This window comes from Mobula hypostoma, chromosome 4 (genome assembly GCF_963921235.1).
Source record: "Mobula hypostoma chromosome 4, sMobHyp1.1, whole genome shotgun sequence".
NCBI lineage: Eukaryota > Metazoa > Chordata > Chondrichthyes > Myliobatiformes > Myliobatidae > Mobula > Mobula hypostoma.
Window position 1 is genome coordinate 127,469,446 of NC_086100.1, and position 15,284 is coordinate 127,484,729.

General features: G+C 39.0%; 1 protein-coding gene across 6 annotated transcripts in view; it reads right to left on the minus strand.

Moving 5' to 3' along the window:
- Positions 1-15,284, minus strand: part of fbxw7 (F-box and WD repeat domain containing 7) — a 355,529-nt gene that overhangs the window by 169,513 nt on the left and 170,732 nt on the right. For all 6 annotated transcript variants that reach the window (XM_063046483.1, XM_063046482.1, XM_063046480.1 and 3 more), the window contains exon 2: positions 9,857-10,351. In XM_063046483.1, the coding sequence (XP_062902553.1) occupies positions 9,857-10,282 (426 nt within the window). In that variant the 5' untranslated portion in view covers positions 10,283-10,351. The remainder of the gene's footprint in view (positions 1-9,856; positions 10,352-15,284) is intronic.

The window sequence follows — 15,284 nt, forward strand, 5'->3', positions numbered from 1 at the left end:
ACAGCCTATATTAAAGTAGAAGGAATGTATGTACAGTGTAGTATCACTTACCAGAATCGGGACAGCGCCGAGCACACTGATGATGGTGTGTTAGACTGAGTCGTCACAGGTTGGGGTGGTGCAGTGGCCCCTACCCTCCGGGCCACCAACCGATACCGATCTGCGAAGCATGCAGGGGTGCAGTTGTAGCTGGGAGGCACACAGTACATCTTTAAGAAAAAAGTCAAAACAAACATGCTAATTAATTAGGTGCTGCCCAGCACGTAATTGTCGGCCCAGATCAGTGCTGATTTCTGATTGCATCGTCTCTGATCTGGGCCGACAATTACGTGTCGGGTGGCACCTAATTAATTAGCATGTTTATTTTGGCGTTTTTCTTAAAAATGTGCTGAGTGTCTCCCGGCTACTGCTGCATTCTCTGCAAATCGGTATCTGTCCGTGGCCTGGGGGTTGGGATGGTGGGACACTAGGGTGTCATCTCATCATCGTCTGTTTCCATTAGGGCAGGAAGGTTATCTTCTATCTCTGCCTGCCTCGATGCCGAAGGAAGCGGTTCGTGATCTGCTGTGGCTGATGTGGAAGGCTTGCTTGACTGCTGAGCCTCACACATTTTCCTAACACACAGTTCTTTGTAAGGACTCAAACCATCCTGCAAATATCCCCTAAACCTACGTACCCTTTCAAAATTAAAGTCGTACTTTATCATTGCAGTGAAAATCTCACACAGTTGCTTCACGTTCATTTCGCTAATGAATTCGGTTTCGATTGTTATCCTTTTTTCTTCCAATTGCATCAGCTCTTCATCTATCAGATCTTGGTCATGGGATGCCAAAACCTCTTCAACATCATCTTCATCAGCTTCCACAAGCCAAACTCACTTTGTCCTTACTTCACTCACCACGATCGAAACGCTTAATTATGTCTAGTTTTACACTAAGCATAACACCTTTACGAGCTCTTTTAGGCTTTTTCAATACCATAGAACTCATCTTGGAAACGGCTGCTCATAGGGGCGTGTTAAAACAATGCCGTTCCGAATCCGGGGGAGTGTGGCTGCTCGGGGCGTGCGCTGCCTTTTATCATGCGCTGATTTTTTTTTCAAAACAGTTGAAACACCTTCTGAAAGCGAAAACTGGGTACTAATGAAGGTCTTTCATAACAGTGAGGTTTCGTAAAGCGAATGTTCGAAAAGCGGGGACACCTGTATTCTTAAAAGTTTTCAGCAATCGCTACCTTCCCACATGTTTCATTTATTTCTTAAACAAACTGTAAATGTCCCTGTACTGGAGTTCTCTAATATCTGATTCACAGCGCCTGTGACCATCCGCCACATCTATAACATTTAATCAATAACAAAATCCTGTTGTGTTTCTGTCTGATCATGGTTACTCTTAAATTGAGACAATATTGCAGTTATGCCACAACTTGGTGACTTCAATGTTTCCTCTTCATCATGGTAGCAGTTTTCACTGCAGCCCGATACAAATAACACATCCAAGTGAAGCTTTTTTTCCAGGGTAACAACTTAATTGGACATCAATGGGAATTTCAGATATGTTAAATCTTGTCCTCAACACCAAGATGTCACCAGCTCCCTTTACACTCTCATTTTAGCAAAAGGAACTGGACAATGAAAAAAAAGATTCCAACTCATGTATACAACAGGATACATTGTACAGTTTCCCTAAGAATGCTGGGGAAGAACTTCTTTGTGGTAATCCATTCAATAATCTTATATTGTGCAGATTCAGACCAGCATTACTAGTTATCATATATTAGTTTCAAGCCTGTTCAATAATGTGCAATACGCACAGCAGAAAGGTATACTAAAGGAGGAAAAAAACATTTTTAAATGCACTATAATCCAGTTATATATGCAAAAGTGACAACTCAATTCTGCAAATATCAAAACCATGCTTGGGTATAAATGACTTTTGAACTCAAAGCATCACAAGTTATTTTTAACAAACAGTTTAAATTTACCAATGCAGTTATAAGTTCAATCAGGCTGGACCAAAGCAGGCGTTTATAGTGAAATATATATAAAATTATCTTCTTCACTAATTGCCCTAGTATCTTAAAGTAAGAAGCTAATTTGAACATTGACATCTATTTTACTCTGCCTGCAACAGCTGGAATTAGAAAATATTTCAGAAATGTTTCCAAAAATCTACACCACCTCTCCCCACCCTTAAAACCAAATTCTGCTGAAGACCACAACCAAAAAGAAGAATGTGAACAATGCTCATGGAAACTTTACTCCATTTCAACTCGAATGTGCCAGGCACCCTCTTGCGCAAATCACGAGTTCAGTTTTCAAGAGATCATAAATGGAGTAGACAAGATTTGCAATGAGTGCATCGGGAATTCAAACATTAAATGCTTATAAAATTAAACATTTTAGTTGATGACATCACAAAAAGTATGTTATTGTCTGAGCACCTCCCCCACCAAAAATCTCAGTGGCTAAATTTACTAATCAATGTGATTGGAGACAGACAAACCAACTTGAAGCCAGATGAACTTTATAGAATAAGTTAGAAGATACTATTACGCTGCTACAAATATGCCTCAGCTTGCTTTCACAAGGGATGGATATGCAATGGCATGCTTTATCTTGCTCACTTAAAGCAGGGGTCCCCAACCTTTCTCGCACTGCGGACCGGTTTCACGTCGACAATATTCTTGCAGACCGGCCGACCGAGGGGGGGAACGGTTGCCAACGGACAAGAGTAGCAGTCAAATACGTTGTGTTTACCCAGAGAAAGACTACAATGACCGTGAAGCCTTGCGCGGGCACAAGCATGCATGTGTCACTTGCATATGCGTGCACCTGCCGATTATTTTTCTACAAATTGTTTTTAGCGATTCTGCTCGGGGAGGGGTGTTAATCACGACCGGAATATCGGTGATCAGTGGCTAATACACTCAATTTCGTTTCTAAATGGGTTTATCTAACAAATTTAATATTAAACACACAGCGCATAGTTTCCTCGCATGAATATAGCGATAAGTCAATTATCAGGGGAGCTTGAAGTAAGTGTTGAACAAACTTCCAGTAGAAGTGTCAGAAACAGGTTCGATATTATCATTTAAAGTTAAATTGGATAGGTATATGGACAGGAAAGTAATGGAGGGTTATGGGCTGAGTGCAGGTCGGTGGGACGAGGTGAGAGCAGCGTTCGGCATGGACTAGCAGGGCAGAGATGGCCTGTTTCCGTGCTGTAATTGTTATATGGTTATATAAGTCAACAGCATCATAACATTTTAAGTAACGTTTGGATATTAAACACGCAGCGCGTATTTTCCCTGTATGAACATATAAAATCATTGCAACGCACCAATATCGCTGAATCAGTGGGAGCCCTGGGCTTGTTTTCCTGCAGTAAGACGGTCCTATTGAGGGGTGACGGGAGACAGCGATACTCGAACGGGGTTTCTTATGTCCAGTATAATCCGCAATTTAGTTTTTGTTACATTCATCGCAGAGATATGATGTTGGAAATGGAAGCAACGTTTTCGGTGCTTCCGTGGCTATCTCAAGATATTGAGCCTTGACTTTGATCCAGAACGCCGGCAGAGATGTTATGTCAAACATACTTCTCAGCCCGCCGTCATTTGCAAGCTCAAGGAGTTGATCTCCTTCCCGCGCTGACATGGACGACGTGCGCGTAATGACCTCGCATGCGTAATGGCTCTACAGTGGGCATGACAGGGAATGAGGAAAGGTGCAGCTGACTCATATCGCCAAATCATATCGTTTCCTCGCGGCCCGGTAGCGCATGCTCTGTGGCCTGGTACCGGTCCGCGGCCCGGTGGTTGGGGACCGCTGACTTAAAGTGAGCCCTGTTAAAAAATGTATAAAGAAGATCTACAATAGCCTTAAGAACGAAGTGGCAATGCTTATTAAAATGTAATTCAGTATACCAGTGCACTAGTGTTTCCATGGTGGAGGGGCGGGGTGGGGGGGGGGGAAAGAGTAGCCGAAGACAAAATTGTTATTTCACAAAAAGCATTGGCCTTGCCCATTTTCAAATACACACAAATGCTACATTAGGGAATACAAGGCATGTACACATGAGCTAAAATAAACTGGTAAAGTACGATAGTCAGATACAGGTTTCCCCCGTCATCCGAAGGTAGAGCATTCCTATGAAATGGTTCGTAAGCCGGAATGTCATAAAGCGAAGAAGCAATTACCATTTATTTGTATGGGAAAACTTTGTGAGCATTCGCAGACCCAAAAATAACCTACCAAATCATGCCAAATAACACATAAAACCTAAAATAACAGTAACATATAGTAAAAGCAGGAATGATATGATAAGTACACAGCCTATATAAAGTAGAAATACTTTTCCACAATCATTGCCGGCACTGTTCTCCATAGCAAAAATATCACGCAAGCGCTCTCGGCAAAAGCACTCTCTCCAGTAACCTTTAAGCTATGAAGCTGCCAAATCATATCAAATAACACATAAAAGTAAACAGCCTATATAAAGTAGAAATAATGTATGTACAGTGTAGTATCACTTACGGGAATCGGGAAGACAGTGCCGAGCACACTGATGATGGTGTGTTAAGACTGAGTCGTTGGAGTTTGGGTGCTGCAGTGGCCCCCACCCTCTGGGCCACTGACCGATACCGATCCGCAAAGCATGCAAGGGTACAGTGGTAGCCGGGAGGCACGCAACACATCTTTAAGAAAAAAGCCGAAATAAACATGCTAATTAATGAGGTGCCGCCCGGCACGTAATTCTCGGCCCAGATCAGAGGCAATGCAATGGGCAATCACCTCTGATCTGGGCCGACATTTACGTGCTGGGCGGCACCTAATTAACTAGCATGTTTATTTCGGCTTTTTTCTTAAAGATGTGTTGTGTACCTCCCGGCTACTGCTGCATTCTCCGCGAATTGGTATCCATCCGCGGCCTGGGGTTTGGGGTGGTGAGACACTGAGGTGTCATCTCATCATCATCTGTTTCCATTATGGCAGGCAGGTCATCTTCTCCTATGTCTACCTGCCTCGATGTCGAAGGTTCGTCGTCTGCTGTGGCTGATGTGGAAGGCTTGCTTGACTGCTGAGCCTCGCGCATTTTTCTATCATACAGTTCTTTGTAAGCACTCAAACCATCTTGCAAATATGCCCTAAACCTGCGTACTCTTTCAAAATTAAAGTCGTACTTTATCAATGCAGTGAAAATCTCACGTAGTTGCTTCACGTTCAGTTACTGGACGACTTCATTTTCGCTACTGTATTCAGTTTCAATTGTTATCCTTTCCTCTTCCAATTGCATCAGCTCTTCATCTATCAGTTCTTGGTCATGGGATGCCAAAACCTCTTCAACATCATCTTCGTCAACTTCCACAAGCCACACTCACTTTGTCCTTACTTCGTTCACCACGATCGAAATGCTTAATTATGTCTAGTTTTACGCTAACTGTAACATCCTTATGAGCTCTTTTAGGCTTTTCCAATACCTTAGAACTCATCTTGCAAACGGCTGCTCACAGGCACGTGTTTAAGCAATGCCGGCGAGTATGCAGTTCCGAGTCCGGGGGAGGAGTGGCTGCTCGGGGTGCGCGCTGATTTTTTTTATCGCGCGCTGCCTTTCTTCGTAACAGTGAAAACACCTTCTGTTAGCGAAAACAGGGAACTAATGTAGGTCTTTTGTAACAGTGAGGTTTCGTAAAGCGAACGTTCGAAAAGCAGGGGACATCTGTATACATCTGAGAAAGTGAAGGCTTTAAAAACTTGGCTCTGAAATGATTGTTGGTATTGACATTATTCATTGAAGGCTCCAGTAGAATGCCTACTGCTGCCAATGTAGATGATTTATAACATTTAAATAATTGGCTAAAAAGTTACATTTTCTTGAGGTATTTTGCACAGATCTGTAAAGCACCAGATTGCACATCAGACAGATACAAGGTGGATGAAATTTTAAATAGGCAAAACTAGTAATAGACTTAAACCATACTGTAAAAATTCTGAATCTTGCACTCACATCCTAAAACATTACTAGAAAATGTTATCAAATACAGAAGTTTTTAAAATAAATATTCTAAAGCTGAACTTTCCAAAGATATGCAGGTCAGAACAGGAATGGGGATAGGAATTAACATGGATGGCCACTGGGAATTCCACTTTTGGCAGAAGGAAAGGAGGTGCTCGACAAAGCGGTACCCCAGTTTACACTGGGTATCACCAATGTCGAAGAGGCCGCATCAAGAGCACTAGATATAATGGAGTTAACAGATGGTTTACTGCTGTCTTCTCAAGTGCATTTTGCCATTGTCAATAAATACTATCTTTTGTTAATGTTATCTGTACCAATTAAATGAATATAATGCATTTTAAATGTTGAGCATAAACTCTTACAAATCCTGAAGCTCTCTCATACCTTGGGGAAAAGAGGGTTGAAGTCACTGGATCAAAATTTCAGATGGGCACACAACATGGAACCATTACTGTATTGCATTTTTAATGTACTATGTGCAAATCTACAGAAAAATGAGATTCCTTTTGCCTGCAATAGCTGAAGCAAGTTTGTGAGTAAAATAAATTCATGACTGCACTTTAGTTAAGGAAGCACAAAGTACGAAGATGAAATACCATCCGTGATAATGCTTCATCAGTTGTTTTTTGTGTAGCTCTCATATAAACCAATGGTTTAGAATACCTTAAGAGAATGTGGGTGCTCAAAATGTTAACTGATTTAACTATTCTGTAAACAACTGCACTTGCCTGCTGAGAATCACATTGATGCCTCAGCATAGAAATAGACCTTTTAGCCTACTGAAGCTGCACCAAACATTAATCACCCATTTAAACTAATTCTAAACTAATCCCTTTTTATTCTTCCCACACCACTCAGTCAGGCTATCTGGACAATAATCCTTTTTTTGCCTCCCTCCCATCTTAAAGAGTGGAGTGACATTTGCAATTATTCAGTTCTCAGGAACCATTCCAGATAGTGATTCTTGAAAGGTCATTCCCACTGCCGCCACAACCTCCAGCTACCTCTTTCAGAGTCCTGGGGTGTAGTTTATTTGGGTAAGGTGACTTATCTATTTACAGACTTTTCTGCTTCCCAAGCACCTTCTCATTAGTTACAGCAACTACACCCATTTCTGCTCCTTGACACTCTCGCATTTCTGGCATAATGCTGGTGTCTTTCACAGAAAACCCTAACCCTAACCACCTTCTTTTTTGTACTCCTTACTACCTCTCCAGTATCATTTTCCAGCGGTTTAATACCTACTCTCATCTCTCTTTTACTGTTTATATGTCTGGAAAAAAAATTAGTATCCCCTTTTATATTATTGATTAGCTTATCTTCATATTTCATCTTTTCTCTTCTTATGGCTTTTGTAGTTGCATTCTGTTGGTTTTTAAAAGCTTCCCATTCTTTTACCTTCCCACTAATTTTTGGGATGTATCTAACCTACGCCTTCCAACTGCCCCCAAAAACTCCAGCCATTGCTGTTCTGCCATCATCTCTGCTTGGACCTCCTTCCAATAATCTTTGGCCAACTCCTCTCTGAGGCCTTTAGAATTGTCAGTGGTAATACTGATACATCTGACTTTATCTTTACGCTCTCAAACTGCAGGGCGAACTCTATCCTTTACCTTAAGTTCCTTAATTCAATTTGGTTCATTACACAACACTCAATCCAGAATGCCTTTCCCCTAGTGGGCTCAACCACAAAATGCTCTAAAATGCCATCTCTTGGCATTTTACAAATTCCCTCACAAAGGATCCAGCACCTTTCTGATTTTGCCAAACTACCTGCATATTGAAATCCCCTATGACTATCATAACATTGCCCTCTATACATGCCATTTCTATTTCTTGTTGTAATTTTACCTTTTTCTTTTTTTTTAATCTTGCATCTAATATATCTGAGAACCTCTTGAATACTATCACCCAGACATTGCATCCCAGACACCCATCACTGTGCTTAAAAAAAATCTTGACATGCACATCTCCTTTGAACTTATCCCTTTCATCTTACATTCACATTCTCTAATATTTAGACATTTTAACCTTGGGAAAGATACTGCCTGCAAACACTATCAATGCCTCTCATAATCTTATGAACTTCTATCAGAGCTCCCCTCAGTCTCTGCCCCTCCAGAGAAAGCGTGTTTGTCCAACTTCTCCTAATGGCATATGCCCTCTATTCCAAGCAGCATTCTGCTAACCTTTTTCTTCACTCTCTCCAAAGCCTCAAAATCCTTTCTCACAAAACGCTGGAGGAACTCAGCAGGCCTGGCAACATCTATGGAAAAAAGTAGTCGACATTTTGGGCCTGAAATGTCAACTGTACTTTTCTCCACAGATGCTGCCTGGCCTGCTGAGTTCCTCCAGTATTTTGCGTGTGTTGCTCGGATTTCCAGCATCTGCAGACTTTCTCATGTTTGTGAAAAACCTTTCTCTATTGGGTGACCAGAATTGAATGCAGTGTTTCAGGTGTGACCTAACTAGAAATTCATGCCATAACGCAACTTACCAATTCTTGATCTCAATTACTCTACTAAGAAAGGCAAGCATACCATATGCCACTTAAACCAGCCTAGAAAGCAACCAGTAAGTTGTATACTCAGCCGTAAGCACTGGCCTTCCTAGTATTGAAGATACCTTCAAAAGGCAATGCCTCAGAAAGACAATATTCATCATTAAAGACCCCCATCACCCAGGACATGCCCTCACTATATATTGCAATGTACTGCTGCTGCAAAAGAACAAATTTCAATGACATATGCGAGTGATATTAAACCTGATATATTATTAAACTTGTGTAGCAACCTTCAGGAAACTATGGATTTGGATCCAAGATCCCTTTGACCTATCGTCTTCGGCCTTTACTCCAAATGCAAGGTAGTACAAAAGTAAGGAAGTCTGAAGGAAACAGAAATTGCTGCATTCATGCAATGGGACAGGTAGCATCTGCAGAGAGAGAAAGTGAGCTAATGTTTCAGATTTATGCCCTATTACTTGAGTAATGTTTTTGTCACTGCTCAGGGTTTTAGTAATACCACAACAGGAATACTCAGTACAGTTCTGTTTTCCTTATTTGAGGATATATTTGCCATTCAGGCAGTAAAGCTCAATAGATGAGGAATATGCACTGAGAAGAAAGAACTGATTTGCACACTGAACTTTACAACCTGTGATCTCATTGAATTACATGATTCTGAATAATCTCAGATAGGATCAGCTCTGTGGGTTTAAGTGCACGGCAAAGGGTAAGTGCTTGGCCATTTATGACTTGGACAAGAATAGATTTCTTCCTGCAGAGTTGTAAGTCATTGGAATTATGTACCCAAGTGAACTTCGGAGAAGCTTGAGGGGACATGTGGCATATTTCTACCCCAATTTATTATGCTTTAAATTGATTAAGAATTCAAGTCAGCAGAATATTTGGTAATGCTAAATTCCAATATTTTGATTCTACAATGCAGAAAATAAAACCACAGTAAATTATAAAACCATTTACACTACTGTATATTAAAATCATTAAACTGTGCTCAAGATTTCATGCTCTACTTCAAATGCATGACAAATAATACAACCTGAATATACAGTATATGCATTGTGAAACTACTTTAAAGGGGATCAGTTAGAACAGGCATGTCTAAATACTTTTGCCTTTATGAATGGTTCTGCAATAAATTAGTGCAGAAATACTATAACATTTACTGTTACTCATTTGATGCATATTTGCAATATTTTTATAACTTGCGCATTTATATAACAGCCGGTTATTAGTTTTTCAAAGAATTGCATTATACTGCAATTCAACATTTCTATTTGAAGTCAACATTTTACAGCCACTGATTCTTACTTACCTGATTCTTTGTTAAGAGAGCCAGTGAATGTTGTGTGGCAATATCATTATAATTTTGATCAGTTATGTCATTTCCATTTGTGTAAGATTCTTCTCTACTACTATCATCAGATTGCTCAAAATCATCACTGTCTTGGTCCATTTCCTCTTCATCATCATCTTGTTCTTCTTTGTTCCCTTCTTTGATCTCTGCTGTGATTTCATTGTTGTTTTCTTCTTCATCAGTTGCAGTGGCAGGAGCTTCATCAATGGTGCTGCTACATGCCTCTGCCCCACTGCTATCAGCATTCCTTATACAGTTTGCCTCTTGTACCTCCACAACTCTATTCATTTGGTCTTCCTCTCCATGACTTAATGAGGCATTACCTCGGAGGGACCCTCCTGTTCGATGCCTCTTGCTGCCCCCAGACAGCAATTCCTGGTTCATGTCCAAAAGCCAGCTTGCAACTTCCTGAATTTTTGCTAGATTGGTGGATCGTGTACACGTTGTTGCAGCCTGAGAACCAAAGAGATGAGACTAAATTAGAGAAAGTTCCTTTATATTCCAATAATACATTTGCAAGTTTTCAAAGATACTGAATATTTTCTAAGTTGAAAACTTTGAAACTTCGCATATCAAAAAAGTAGTACATGTCAATATTCTTCTAATGATTTTATAAATTGTTTGGTCATTATTAATGGTTCAAGATAATTCAATAATATATCAAACAATAATAAATAGAAGATTAAATTGAACGTTGTGAAAGAAAATTACTGTGAATTCTAGACATTTTAAATACAAGCAGAAAATGTAGAAATACTCAGATGAAAATTTATCTCATTTTCACTGATACTGCCCGACTCAATATTTCCAACATTTCCTGTTTTTATTTCAAAACATTTTAAATGTATGGAAAGACTCTGTTCTGAGAAATTCATCCAGAAAATAAGGAAGATGACAATCAAATTCAGCTACTGAGCAACTAGCTACATGCCAACTAAAATTATTTTCCCAAAAGTCAACAAATCCTTTCCACCAAACAAATGCTGTTCGACCCATTGAGATCCTCCAGCAGATTATCTTTTGCTCTTGAGAACAGAATAAATTTGAAAATAAATGTAATGACCAAAATGTCAAGGAAAATTTTAATTTTTTCATTTTACATCAACAACCCAGCTAACCTCATCAAACATTTTGAAGTTCTGACCAGGGTTCAAAGTGGAAATGCAAGAACGAGCAGGGGCTAAGGAAAGATTACACCTGATCCTGTCCTCCCTAGGCATCCCGGAAGCATTTCCAGTGGGCTCCTCAGCTGAAAAATAATTCAGCTTTTCATTCCCAAATCTCAGAACACTCTGACCAATTATAGCACGTGTATAGCTCACCCAATTAAAACATCCCAGTTCACATGGGTCTTGTACAATGACTACCCCAGCAGACTGGGGGAAACTAGCTATTCGAAAATAATCAAAACAGTGCACCCGGATGCAAATATTTTCTTTTTCTGTTCTTCAATACAGAATTGTTCAACTTGTGTGATAAATCAATTAAATCCCCAAATTTGCATAGATTAAAATCTTTCACTTTTGTGAGATCATTTGTCAATACATATTAACTGATAACCTCATGCCTTTGGAAGAGCCTGTAAGTAGTTTTTAAAATTCGTTTAAAAATTTTAATAGTTTTTAAAATAAAAACAGTATCACTTACAAACACATTAATAATTACAATATTTGAATCTTGAATAGCAAGACTAACGATTCAAAGTGGACTGTATTTATTCCAATCCCTTAAAATGAAAAAATAGTAAATGATTGAAAGAAAACAAGGTAGCAGAACTTCAAAATGTAAAGTTCATGCATTGCATAATTCCATTTAAAGAACTTCATTATTTTTCCAATGTAGTTTTTGCCCAAAAATGCCATCTAAATACAAATGCATATTCTTACACCCATCAAGTTACATGCAATGGGCAAAACAAAGTGGGACAAACACAAGAAAACTTTGCAGAGATCCATTATGACTCAGTGATGAAACTTTGTCTTGTTTTCCATAGAACAAAAATAGGATTACTTCTTGCTGCCAGAGATTAAATTTGACTATCAACTACCTGTACTGGATTTGTACTTCTAACAGCTTTTTTTAATTGCACAACAGTATATGATTTTTTTTTACTTTTTTTAAAATCAAAGTTCCTTAGAAATCCTTGGAAACTCAGAAGGGACAAATTGGTGTTTCCGTATCTCCTACGCATCTCAAAATAGTCTAGTAGCATTTTCAGAATTATTTGCAAATGATAATACTTTTGCATTGCATCTTTCCCTTCAAAAACATGCAACACCAAAGCTTAACATCCGTTGACGATCAACACTGGTGCACTACAGGGTTATGTGCTTAGCCCACTGCTCTACTCCCACTACACTCACGACTGTGTGGCTAGGCATAGCTCAAATGCCATCTATAAATTTGCTGATGATACAACCATTGTTGGCAGAATCTCAGATGGCAATGTGAGGGCATATGAGCAAGATATACCAGGTAGTTGAGTGGTGTCAACAACAACTTTGCACTCAATATTACCAAAGAACTGATTGTGGACTTTTAGAAAGGGTAAGATGAGGGAACACAAACCAACTCTTATAGGGGGATCAGAAGTGAACAACAAAAGCAATTTTAAGTTCCTGGGTGTCAATACCTCTGAGGACCTAACCTTGGTTGTACATACTAATGCATCTATGAAGAAGGCAAGGCAGTGGCCATATTTCATTAGGAGTTTGAGGAAATTTGGTTTGTCATCTAAAACACTTGAAAACCTCTACAGATATACTACAGAGAGTATTCTAACTGGCCGCATCACCGTCTGGTATGGGGGGGTGGGGCAACTGCACAAGATCAAAGTAATTTGCTGAAAGTTGCTAAATTAGTCAGCTCCATCATGGATACTATTCTACATAGTATCCAAGATATCTTCAAGGAGCTGTGCCTCAGAAACGCAGCATCCATCATTAAGAACCCCCACCACCCAGGATATGCCCTCTTCCCATTGTTATCATCAAAAGGAAGTACAGAAGCCTGAACACACAGACTCAGCAATTCAGTAACAGCTTCTTCCCTACTGCCATCTGATTTCTAAATGAACACTGAACCCATGAAGAACAATACTTCACAACTTTTTATTTCTGTTTTTGCACTTAATGTAACTATTTAATATACATATATGCTTACTGTAATTCAGTTCCCCCCCCCCCCCCCCCGGTATTTATCATGTACTACATTGTACTGCTACTGCAAAGGTAACAAATTGCACTACATATGCCAGTGATATTAAACCTGATTCTGATTCCTCATGATAAAACTTGGCTCTAGTGAAAAATATCTAATAAAAACTGCAAATGAGACAGTCAGCTAGGGAAAATGAACATCATACGACTGTACAAACTTTTTTGGGAAACTGCATATTATGATATTGACCAGTTTAAATCACATGCAGCTCCAGGCCTAATCAACTGTGATGAACATACTTCCCAACCAGTTCCACGTAGGTTACATCTTCACTGAGAGGTTACTTGAAAGCTCCATTCAATAACAATAACTAATCAGCAAGTTGTCCTTTCCTGCAGCTACTTAAGACTTGTGTAATACAGATTGGGTACCCCTATCTGAAAAACTTGGGTCCGGAAGTGTTTCAGATGTTTTTTCATTTTGGAACAAGATAGCTTGATAACGCCATCATTTCCAACTCTGAATTTATGTGCTACTGGTAAGCAGCCTTTATCTTGCACTTGTTCATCACATATACTGTATGTATTGTTGCAGCTGTTCATCAGTGACAACCTTGGCAAACTCATCAATTAATTTCTCTGCTGCTTTATCACCACAAATCTTTGAAAATTTAATCCCATACTTTTTTCTTAAATTTCTGCAACCAGCCTGCTGAATATTCACAATTATCTTCAATTTTCAGTTCTTGATAGATCTTTGTTTGTTTCATGATCACCATACTGTAAAGGGGCATATGTTCACTCCAATGCTGATGAATTCACTCTTTCAACATATATTTCAGATCTTTAGTTTTCACTTTATGCAATGTTTTTCTATTTTTCATTAACGTCTCTTCAATACGTATGTGGGGTCACTTCTCAGAATTGTCTGTGGTGCGGAGAGACATGCGAATTACCTGAGAACTCTTCCAGCACCCTGTGGGATTTTTCATTTGTGACATCATGTCAGCACTCAAAGAAATTTTGACTTTCAGAGGTTTTTCAATTTTGGTATTTTGGGTAAGAGGTACTCAACCTGTACTTTTCCAGTCAGTATGAAGGATGATCGGGCATACTTTTCTAAATTTTGCAAGCTCTTTTCTGGTAACTCAGATAGCAACCAGAAATTCCCTAGGTATTTCAATCACCAATGAAGCATCTAGTATTAAAGAATCCAACAGGCACTGCATTTAACCCAGTGTGTATTTGATCAACAATATCTGTCCAGCATGCATTTCAAAAGCACACTGATAGGTTATCATATCATATCTAAAACCTCATTTGTGTCATATGAAATATTTATTAATGTGGCAGTTCTTATAAGTTATTGCAGCCAGAAAACAAATCTCAATTCACCTATCATAAGATTATTAAATGCCCATTTAGCAATTCTGGAAATACTGTTTTGTTTTATAACAGCTGCTTGAAGAAAATGCTATGTTCAAGGGGGATTACAGTGAAACTTGTCTCCAGATGCTTATGAAACATAGAAATTCCTGAAATAATAAGCAGCGGCAGAACACTGAAAATTTCACACAATTCCGTAAAAATCAAAATCTTCACAAAATAACTTGTTTATTTTTAAATTTCTACAATTTTCTATATTAAAAAGGAAAAGGTAATCTTGACAGTCTAAGACTATGAGCACAATTTACCTTCCAAAATAATAAAGTTAATCATACTTCCAAAACACTGCTTGTAAGGCTCTTTTTGACTCCCCAGTGCCATGGAAGGTATTATACAACTCAATGTTTTTCATTTTACACTGTAAATTTCACTTTTGGAAAATCTACCATAAACAGAGCGATTACGGATAGCTGAAGGATTAAAATATCAGGAACCAGTTTTGAACAAAATAGCGTTCAATAAATTGTTGGGATGGTTCCGTAGCTTAATATAGATTTAAAAAGCATACAATACTCAGTGGATCCAACTATTATTGAATGTCTTTTAAATACAAATGCAGCAGCTAATTCTAACAAATCAATCGCCATTGCTGCCAATCTAGCATGGGTATTTATCCTTGTGTGAAGCACCCTCCAATCGCTCCAGTAATGATGTTCCATGAAGTCAAAGAAATGTATTTGATTCTTTATTAGCAGTGAGCAAAATGTACAATCTTGAAGTGATGTAACTAAGTGTAATTAAGCAGTCAACAAAATATATGACACCCAGCGGTTCCCAGAATC